The sequence below is a fragment of the Montipora foliosa genome, chromosome 7 (assembly GCF_036669935.1).
Source record: "Montipora foliosa isolate CH-2021 chromosome 7, ASM3666993v2, whole genome shotgun sequence".
NCBI classification, from domain to species: Eukaryota; Metazoa; Cnidaria; class Anthozoa; order Scleractinia; family Acroporidae; genus Montipora; species Montipora foliosa.
The window spans coordinates 19,891,566-19,901,565 of NC_090875.1; the positions used below are offsets into that span (position 1 = coordinate 19,891,566).

A 10,000-nucleotide genomic window follows, 5' to 3' on the forward strand; every position below is an offset into this window, starting at 1 on the left:
CTTACCAGAAATCCTTTCTTATTAGAACTAGTAGAATTTGGAATTGTTTAGCGGACGAACTAGATTTGAGCTCATCGACCTCAGCTTTCTTTAAATCGGTTATTTTTTATTATAAGTCCGCGTTAGGTGTTTCCTATAACTGTGATGACCCACGTTCGTTCAATTCTATCTGTTTAAAATGCAATAGTGCTCGTCCCTTGTTCCGTCCAATAACTTGTTGTTTGTAGTTGTAGTTTTTTTCTGTATTGCTGTATTTTTAACATTCGTCGTTTTTATTCACTTCTTATTAGTATCCGGGCCCGCTGTAATTGGCCACAGCTGTTGCGGTGTCCCTGCCAATGTTCTTCTGTTTACGTAATTGTTTTGTTTGTTTATTTGGCGAAGCCAAAATAAAATAAAATAAAATAATAACATAAAAGTGTCAATTTTGAGGCCACTGACATTTATGTGATAGATTTTACAGTGATTTTCATGCTTTAAAAGCTTACTGAGATTTATCGGGAAAACTGCTACTTTCAAACCGCTCTAAAATCGCGCACTTAAACGTCAGTGGCCTCAAAATTGATATTCATACTAATTTCATCTCGCTCTTTCCACTTCTACAAACTACAGTGTACCACGACCACTTTTTATGATTGACAAGGTCACGTGACGCGGTCATAGAAAAGGCCTATTCTCTGCTCAACCTAACTATTCAACCAAATAAAGATACGTATTTGTCCTGTTTGAACACGTTTCTTCACTATTTATCATTGCTTTTAAACAGCTATAACATTGACTACGAGTACAAGTACTATTTCTTCCACATAAAACAGCAACTACTTGTACAAGTACTGCTTAAATGAGACATAGACTAACGCATACGCATCATTATTTGTGCTGTTACAGCTGTTGGTATCATTGTGGAAATCACTCAAGTCGTCTCAAATAATTTGTGCAGTTGCGAAATCCCTGGTTCACTGGTCAAATTTCCTGTCTCCTCCGAGCAGGTCACGTAGCTTTTGACTGAGTAATCGTACTACAACTCTTCTCGCCAGTGGACTTGTCCCTTGTGGTCCAACGATGCTGCATTTGTAGAGAAGGGGAGCACCGACAAGTTCAACCTACTAATTAAAAAAAATCTCGCGTAAAAAACCGAAACCTCGAAGAAGATGCCCTGTACACTTCCAGCTGGTGTCAAGGAGACCCGAGATTATCCCAAACAAAACTTTCAGCTAGAATATCTTTTATTTGCCCTTATTTTAACCGATATCTTTGGAAACGTATAGTCATCGTACCCAACGCTTGCACAGAACAAATGATTAATCAGTGCAATAATAGCATATGCATTTGTATGCTGAGTTCATTTGAACAAAGTATTTCAAACACTCAACAGTGGTTAGGGTTCTACTATGCTGTGAGAGATAGTGCCCTTGAAAAAGCTATAAAATGGCTTCTTTGTATGAAATCTGCAACTCAGTTGGAAACAAGGATATTGAGGTGGTCGTTTCATAGGACGAAAATTTTTCCAAATCAGCACTTCGTCAAAGTTTAATCATGAAGATCCTGATCCTTTGCAATGCCTTTATCGCTGTTGCTTTGGTAAGTGATTGTGAATACCTCTAAAGAGGCAGTTTCTTAAAAGTAAAGGAGCGCAGCGGGGCACACGTGACGGTATTTAAATCCCATAATATTGTACCTATCCATGCACCCGAATACTTTGTAAAGAAGCTTAAAGAGCCATCCTATTGCCTTCTTCAAGTTAGTTTCTTGACTATCCATGAAAGATATAGGGGCTCTGGAGTTTATCCTTCAAATAATGGTTTCGCTTTTTACGGTCTTAAGTCAAGTTAACAGGAACAGTTGACGCACCGTTAAAACAGAACCAACAAAAACAGCCAATCACAGCATTGAATGTAACTCTTTAACAGTGATTTAAGGCGATGAAAAACAAAACTGTTGTTTGGAATTTGAACTCCAGGGTCCACAAGTTCTTGACAGGTACGATGCAACGTTCATATTTCTATAACGGCCTCACAAGCTCTACACTTTTACAAGAAATTGTCAAACGTAAGTCGATTCAACCAGCCTAGTTTTCTCTCTTAATAGGGATGCTCTGGACCTCTTGCCAAGCTACAAGCATGCAACTTTCCGGTAAGTCGACAGGTTTGTTTACCGTTGCTGTTCAACTTTTGGTGAACGAATATTGGTCAAATGTTGACACCGTTTAAACTGGCCTTACAGATGACGTAATTTGTATCAGCTTTTAAGGTTCCTTTAGGCCTTCACACAGCTATGTTTAACAGATAATTAATAATTCTCTATAGCTTCAAATTGACGTGTGAATGAGACTAAATCACAAGCTGGGGCTCAACTATACATCAATGTGAAAACTCGGCAAAGTAGATAATCAGCATGATAAATCGCCGAGTTCAGAAGTCCGTCGAAGGACACTTTGGCGAATTGTTCCAGCCGACACCTTTATCATCTACGATTTTAAAAGCTATTCAGGTCCTCTAATTTAACTGTAGCCTAGAAGAGCTTGTTGACTTGAACTTAATGGGTTTATCATCTCCAGGAGGAAAAATGCAGCTGCCAATCAGGACTAGACTGCAGGCTCACTAAAAAGTTGATATACGGTGGACAAGTATTTCCCGTCAAGCAGTGCATGCCGGTTGGAATGAACATAGAGGTGGAGACCGTAGACATGGACAATCAGCCTGACAATGCCTCCGGTGCAGAGCTGTTTTTTCCACTAAGGGTGAGACCATAATTGTGATCTTAAGACTCATACTGCAACTGACCGGAGTGAGCTGTTTTCCTTTCTAACTTCTCACGTCACTTATCATATTGTTAAGCATCTTTTCTCTGTTACAGACGATTACAGGGGTGTAGCGTCCTTTATGCAAATACGCACGAGGCCCTCATACAGTGTCAAAGTCATCACCAGTCTCCAGTTCTCGGTTATTTTTGAAGGAAAGGTTATGATGGTGACTTCATAACAGAGTTTGCAACGTCTTGTCCTTTGCCTGTAAACCCCCTGTTCGTGTTGTAGCGTGCTGAAAACTCTACAGATGGGCAAAAAAAACAACTAACTATTGCATTTAATAATGAAAATGTTTTTCGAAAATAGTCGGAAATGGTATTTGCGAGTCCCTAAACGTCAAAATTGTCTGCGAGAATATGCCCCCAGACCCTCCTAGTTTGGAGAGCCTTCGGCCTTTATGTGGGTACTCCTTCAAGATCTCACCCCTCCGCCCCTGGATTAGTTTGAAAATCCGGAAGTGACCTCTATCCTGGTTATGCGAAATGTTCACTTCCGGTTTTCGTCTGTGGAGGGCGTGGTCCGGGGATCATACCAGCCAAAGTTTTTTAAACATAGATCATCAGTGTTTTGCACCATACTCACGTCGTAGATTGAAGGTGAAATATCCTACAATACAATTTAATGGAAAGGCAATCGAAGTAAATATTAATAATGAAATATTGGCTGTTGTATACTCAAGTTGCCGTTAAGGGAACGGGAAAGAAACTACTAAAAAGCACCGCCTATGTGTAGCAACTTTGTTTTACTCATCAGGATCCGGTTATTCAAAAGTCGATTAACGCTAATCCCAGATTAAAGGAAAGGAAAGGAAAGGAACTTTATTTAAGTGTCTAATCTTCTAGCGCCGAAGAGCACTAATCGGGGACACTGTAATTTGAAATTAACAAGTTAACGAAAATGAAATCAAATGTTGGTTTTTGAGGAGCGGGGAAAACCGGAGTACCCGGAGAAAAACCTCTCGGTGCAGAATAGGGAACCAACAAACTCAACCCACATATGACGCCGAGTCTGGGAATCGAACCCGGGCCACATTGGTGGGAGGCGAGTGCTCTCACCACTGCACCATCCCTGCGCAAGGGAGTTTATTTCTGTACTCCTAAATGCTCTCCAACGCTGATATTTGGCAAAACTTTACATTAGAGGAATTCAATCTTGAAAAACGAAAATAAGCAAAAGAAACTCTCACCAAAAAGTTGAAAACATGAAACAAAAGTTTACGCTAATCCTGGATTAAGCTAATCGGCTTTCGAACAACGGGGCCCAGAAGAAAGTTAGCTTTGCAGTTTTGCATTTTGGGTTCGAGTCATGTTTTGAGAATTCTCAAAATTACACGAGCTGTAGGCGAGTGCAATTTGAGAACTTTCAAAATATCACGAGTGGCCAAAAACCGCGAAATGCACGAGCAAGTTCATTCGATGTTTTAGTTATTATATACTCAACAAAACTGCCCAAAATTGCTGTGTTTCCGTAGCTACTTCTGTATTGCACTCTATAACCTCTTTGTTACAAGAATTGTTATGCCACTCGCCCCAAACCTCGATGTAAAAATTATCATAATCTATGTTGTTGTTGTGTGTTGTCAAAATGGGTTGCTTAGTGAAACACTATTTACGCATTCTTCATTGACCAATCAGAAACGCGATATTCTCTTGCGTATATAATAAAGTAGATAACACTCAGGCAAGAAATTAGTTTAAACGAAATAAGTTCCTTTGTCGATAATTACGCTCTGTTTTCCAAAATATTCAAGTTCATTTTTACTCCAAACTTCTTCGTTCCATGGTTCCATCAGAACGATTTAATTCATACTGAAGTGGACGTTTTTTGTCCAAATATTTTGTTGTGATTTATGCAACTTAGAAATGCAGCACCGATGCTGACTGCTGGAAAAACTTCTGCTGTGCCTTTGGCAAAAGATGTGCACCAAAACTTCCGGAGTACTTCACGTGTTACTTCACGGTAAGTACCATCATTGGAACTATATTAGCGAGGGTGGTAGTACAATGATGGTGACAGCTTTTGGCCAATGTTAAAAAATTAAGCCCTTTCCCCAGTGCCTTAAACTTACAATTTCTGATTTAAAACCCTCATTGCTAAAGTTATTAGTTCCTATCAGGAGCCCATCTGGAGCGTGCAACTTCCATACAGCGTCTGTGAAACGGCGTTTTCACAAGTAGGTTTATTTTTAGACTAGCCCTTCCCGCGAATTAGGTAAAAAAACAAAGGCAGTTCCGGTTCGGTGACCCTATGACGTCAGCTTAATTTCTTGTAAATGGTCATCGGGCTCCTGTGAGAGTCTCATTCGCGGGAAATTCAATCTAAAAATAAATCGGTCTGTGAAAACGCCGTTACACGAACACAGTAGAGTTGTAGGCTCCGGGTCATGGGTTCCTGTTCCTATATGAATATATCATGTTTAACTGACGCATTCGAAGTGCAGAAAAGACTTGCGACACTCTACTAGTTAACTTGTGTCACCGTTTCATGGACTTTCCGAGCCGAGATTTTCACATTGGCCGAATTTATACTAGAGAGGCGAATCATCCGTGTTGGATGAACTTGGGCAAATAAAGATAGTTCGTCTGAGAATTCGTCTATGTGAAAATACGAGAAAAAGGACGTACCATCAGTCTCTGGATGAATTATCTACGATAGTTCGTCTACATTACGGCATTTTTACAAAGCGATCTATTTTTAGACTACCTTTTCCGCAAAAAGAAGGCAGTTCCGCTTCGGTGACGCTATGACGTCAAGCTACTTGCTTGTGATTGGTCATCGGGCTCCTGCGGGAGTCTCATTCGAGGGAAATTCAAACTAAAAATAAATCGGTCTGAGAAATCGATATGACAGGAATATATGGCTGTTGTTCGCTCCTAGCCACGGGCTCCTGTCTTTATACATTATCCTCAATATCTTCCTTATAACTTTCTACCATTGACTGAGATGAGGTGTAGGTAAACTGAACTTAATATGTCATTTTTTGTGTTAATTTGTAGGAAAAACATGGGTGTGGCTGCATGGATGGAATGGAGTGCAAAATTACCACCACAATCACGCTGCCGATTATAAACACCAAATTCCCAATAAAGCAATGCGTCAAAGCCTGAAAAGTTGACCAGAGAAGAAAAACACTGTTTGCTTCTAAAAAGTAGTCGATTAGAGAAGATAAAAACATACTGAATAGAAAGGAGTGAAATAAAATGAACATCGAGAAGTATGATTTGTTTGCTTAGTCGGTCATTAGGGAGCTTACCCCAAACACGACGACGACGCCAACGAGAACCTCGTCCTAAAATATTAGTTCCCATTATTGTAACAATTTCGTTACAACCTCAAGTCTTTCGAAACGGAAAGTGCGTACCAACATTGCAGTTAAAAAATTAGCATGAATGGTGTGGTTGTTTGGGAAAAAATTATAAATGCTTCGTCAGGTTCTCATGTCCTCTACACAACCTCAAATATGGTCAATTCAAGGGGTCACCTCGCAGCTCTTACAAGGTCTCACCTGATTGGAGACCACCCTTGAGGTTTAACAAAAGAACAAATAACAGAAACAATGGACCCTAGGCCTAAAACAAAAGGGCCATTGTTTCTGTTACCCTAGGCCTAAAACAAAAGGGCCATTGTTTCTGTTATTTGTTCTTTTGTTAAACCTCAAGGGTGGTCTCCAATCAGTTGAGACCTTGTAGGAGCTGCGACGCTACCGAATTCAAGTCGTCTTCAGGTCGAGAACGGCAAAGAAATGTACCAAAATGCAAAACGTACGTGCAGGAAGCACGTGCAGGGAGCGTTCTCGTAGCCGTCGTGGTCGTCCTTGTGTAAGGAACCTACTGCTTCACAACTTAAGCGGCCTTCACACGGCAAACTTGAGTTTGCAAACTCAAGTTTGGCAAACTCAAGTGGGTGTGTGTGAACGGCACAAAAACAGTCAGCAAACACGTTGGCAAACTGTTGGCGACAAATAGAACTTGTCTCTATTCTCGCCAATAGTTTGCCAACATGTTTGACAACTGTTGTTGTGTCTTTCACACACACCAACTTGAGTTTGCCAACACGAGTTTGCAAACTTAAGTTTGCCGTGTGAAGGCCGCTTTAGAGTGCACCGTAGAGTTAGCATGAGGGAGTGTCTACGACGAGCATGTTAAAAAAATCATCACCTGAAAATATAAATTTGCACCACTGTAGTAAGTCTTTATCCATTTTCCCCTCTAATTCACGTCGTGCAATGGTAGCGCTGAGATCCTAGCGGTTTCAGAGTAAAAATGGAGAATAGGCTTTATTCACGATAGCCGCCATGTTGGTTTTCAAATTGTCATGCAAATTAGCCATGTGTTATGCTGGGGGGTTAACATTGGAAAAAAGGCAAATTGAGGAAAATCAACTCTTCGAAACATTGAAATAAAATTACTAAAAGCGCATTTTACAATTTAGAATTAAGTACCTTTTATAATAATGTTATATCTTTTGATTACCTTTGACATTTTGACGTTCTACTTCGTTATATATATCTGCTCATTTTTCACTAAAAAAACATCGAAGTAACTTGTGTAATCATCCTATTTTACTACTTAGGTGATAAACACTCAATGAACGTGAAACGAATCATCTGTGTGGCTAAAGTGTTCGTCATAACCTCTCGAACTTGTGTTGTTTGCCCCTTCAGAATTGTGTAGCTAATTTGCATGACAATAGCAAATCTAACATGGCAGCCATCGTGAATTGACCGAATGCATAAATGGCGGCCAAAAATGTATTCTTTTGTTTATGTGCTAATGAGACTCACTAACCTCGCTCTCAAGCAACATTTCTTTTGCATCATGTAAATTCAAAAGAGGCTAGTGAGGCTAATTAGCACATAAACAAACGAATATTTTTTTGGCCGCCATTTATGCATTCGGTCTATAAGGTCTATAAAATGTTCACAAATGTACCCTCACGCCGCAAACAATATTTGCTAAAATGCGTGCTGAACGAGCGGCATGATCATACTAAGGTGGGCAAGGGGGGGGGGGGAATCATGTTGGAGGGACATGGAGGCAACATGTTCCAGCACACACACATGAAAATGTTGCGGGTACATGTTTCAAGGATATGTTGCAGCGACGTGTCCAACTTGTTGAACTTCATGGGACACGTCGTGAGGACAAAATCATCCCCAAATTGGTGTTGCACAATTATAAAAGTATCAGTTCACACGAGGGGACATGTCGCTGCAACATGTCCCTGAAACATTTTCATGTGTGTGCACATGTTGTGATTTTGTCCCCGCTACATGTCCGCTAATGTCCCTGCTACATATCGCCTCAGTGTTGTCGCTGCAACATGTCGCTGTAACATGTCCCTGCAACATGACCCCTCGTGTCTGCCCACCTTTAGAGAGATTAGAGAGCTTTAGATTCTGAGACGAGAACGACTACGAGTACGAGATTTTCTCATAGAACAAAAGTGAGCGCGCGCTAACCAGCCTCATTTTGGCGGGAAAAAAGTGATGCCGTCGTCATTTTAGTACGAGGTTTTGCAAAAATGTCGTCGTGTGAAAACAAGTCAACAACAAGGTAGCAGTTTTGGCATTTTTCGATCAGCAAAAAGGCTCAGTTACCAGCAATAAGAATAACTGTGCAACCTATACTGCTAACAAAGAGTGAGATTAATCGTACGAGTTATAAATTTTCCAAGTAGTTTCGTGAAAAACGGGTAGTCAAAACTTGTACTCGTTCTCGTCCTCGTCCTAGAATCTAAAGGTCTCTATTTAATTAGCACCGACAACGGCGACGGCAACGAGAACGTCACAAATTTGCATATTTAGTGGGCAAAACAATAGCTTTTCACGCTCTGCACGTGCGTTTTTCACTTTTATCCATTTCTTTGCCGTCGTCAGCAAAACAACATGGAGTTTAAGAAACGACGACGGCTACGGCAACGACAACGCCAAAAAGCAGTAATATTATTCGTTGAAAGAACCAAAATGATCGTGCTGCACGTGCGGCACGCTTTTTTGAACCTCTCTCTCCCATACTCGCCAAAACTACTACGTGAAATGACCAATTTTAAGGTTTTGACGACAACGTGGACAAACTACAGTGAATCTTTCAGTCTCACTCTTTACTTCAAATCCGTCCTTACCAATCCAGTTATAGGAGACTTCGCTCATATTGAATAATATAAACAAGATAGAATAATCATGAAGTACTTAGAATAGCTCTAACTTATATTTTGAAGTGACGTTTTCGTCGCCGTAGCCGTCGTGGTTTGTTAAACTTCCTAACAACTTGAAAAAGCCAAATTTGATGTTTAATAATCGAGGACGTCAGCACTAGGCGATAACTTTTCATTTTCGCCCCTAAATTAAGCTTGAGTCATTTCGGTTTCATTCTTGAGGGAATGCCTCACCATTGTCACGTCAAAAAGCTTGTAATGGTCGCGAAGTGATTTCAATAGCACGAATTTATGTTTTGAGATGACATTCTCATTGGCGTTTCCGTCGTAGTTGCTAAAGGCCGGGACACACTAGGCGATAAGTCGCTGCGACACGTCGCGGGGACGAGTCGCCGCAACAAATCGCCTTGTGTGACACGGTTAATTTCATGAAAATCATTGTCGCCGCGGCAGAATTTTGTCGCTGCGATAAGTCGCACGAATTCAAACTGGTTTGAATTCGTGCGACTTATCGCAGCGACAAAATTAGCTAAAGCAGCGTTGTCGCATCGTGTGTACACTTCCGGCAACAAGTCGCTGCGACAAAGTATAAATGAACCAATGAGAGAGCGTCATATGGTCAGCCATATTGAATTAGAAAACTAGTTCACATTCCCCCTCATACGAGATCACTGCGTGTGCACCGAACAGGCGTCGTGTCGCAGCGACTTGTTTTGCAAGTAGTACACATGGAGCAATTTGTCGCAGAGACATGTCGCTGCGACTTGTCGCCTAGTGTGTCCCGGCCTTAAAGCGGTCGCATTAGGGAGTTAACACTAGTGTTACATCAAGTTCTATTGTTCAGTGTTTCCCTAGGGATTCAAGACACCGGAAAGGCTACATTCGCATTTAAGAGTTGAAAATAGAGAAGTGTCAACACAATTGTTAAGACCTGGCCAAACGCTCGCAACATTTCAACGCAACATCTTTCAACACTGTTGCATGATGCTGCGATATGTGTTGAACGGGTTGGCCAAACGCACGCAACATTTTCAACAT

The 10,000-nt window shown here is 41.0% G+C and overlaps 1 protein-coding gene across 1 annotated transcript; it reads left to right on the forward strand.

Annotated features, from left to right (window-relative positions):
* The first annotated feature begins 2,564 nt into the window (after positions 1-2,564).
* LOC138011017 (uncharacterized) lies at positions 2,565-6,023 on the forward strand. Its single transcript, XM_068858033.1, has 3 exons — positions 2,565-2,740; positions 4,667-4,765; positions 5,803-6,023. The coding sequence occupies exons 1-3, from the start codon at positions 2,648-2,650 to the stop codon at positions 5,911-5,913; spliced, it is 303 nt and encodes a 100-aa protein (XP_068714134.1). The 5' UTR covers positions 2,565-2,647; the 3' UTR covers positions 5,914-6,023.
* Positions 6,024-10,000: the final 3,977 nt, after the last annotated feature.

Bases quoted from the DNA above. Each gene is read 5' to 3' on its own strand.
- LOC138011017 (XM_068858033.1), top strand. From the start codon at position 2,648: ATGCCGGTTGGAATGAACATAGAGGTGGAGACCGTAGACATGGACAAT. The intron at 2,741-4,666 runs GTGAGACCATAA...TATGCAACTTAG, and splicing joins AGCTGTTTTTTCCACTAAGG to AAATGCAGCACCGATGCTGA. The intron at 4,766-5,802 runs GTAAGTACCATC...GTTAATTTGTAG, and splicing joins ACTTCACGTGTTACTTCACG to GAAAAACATGGGTGTGGCTG.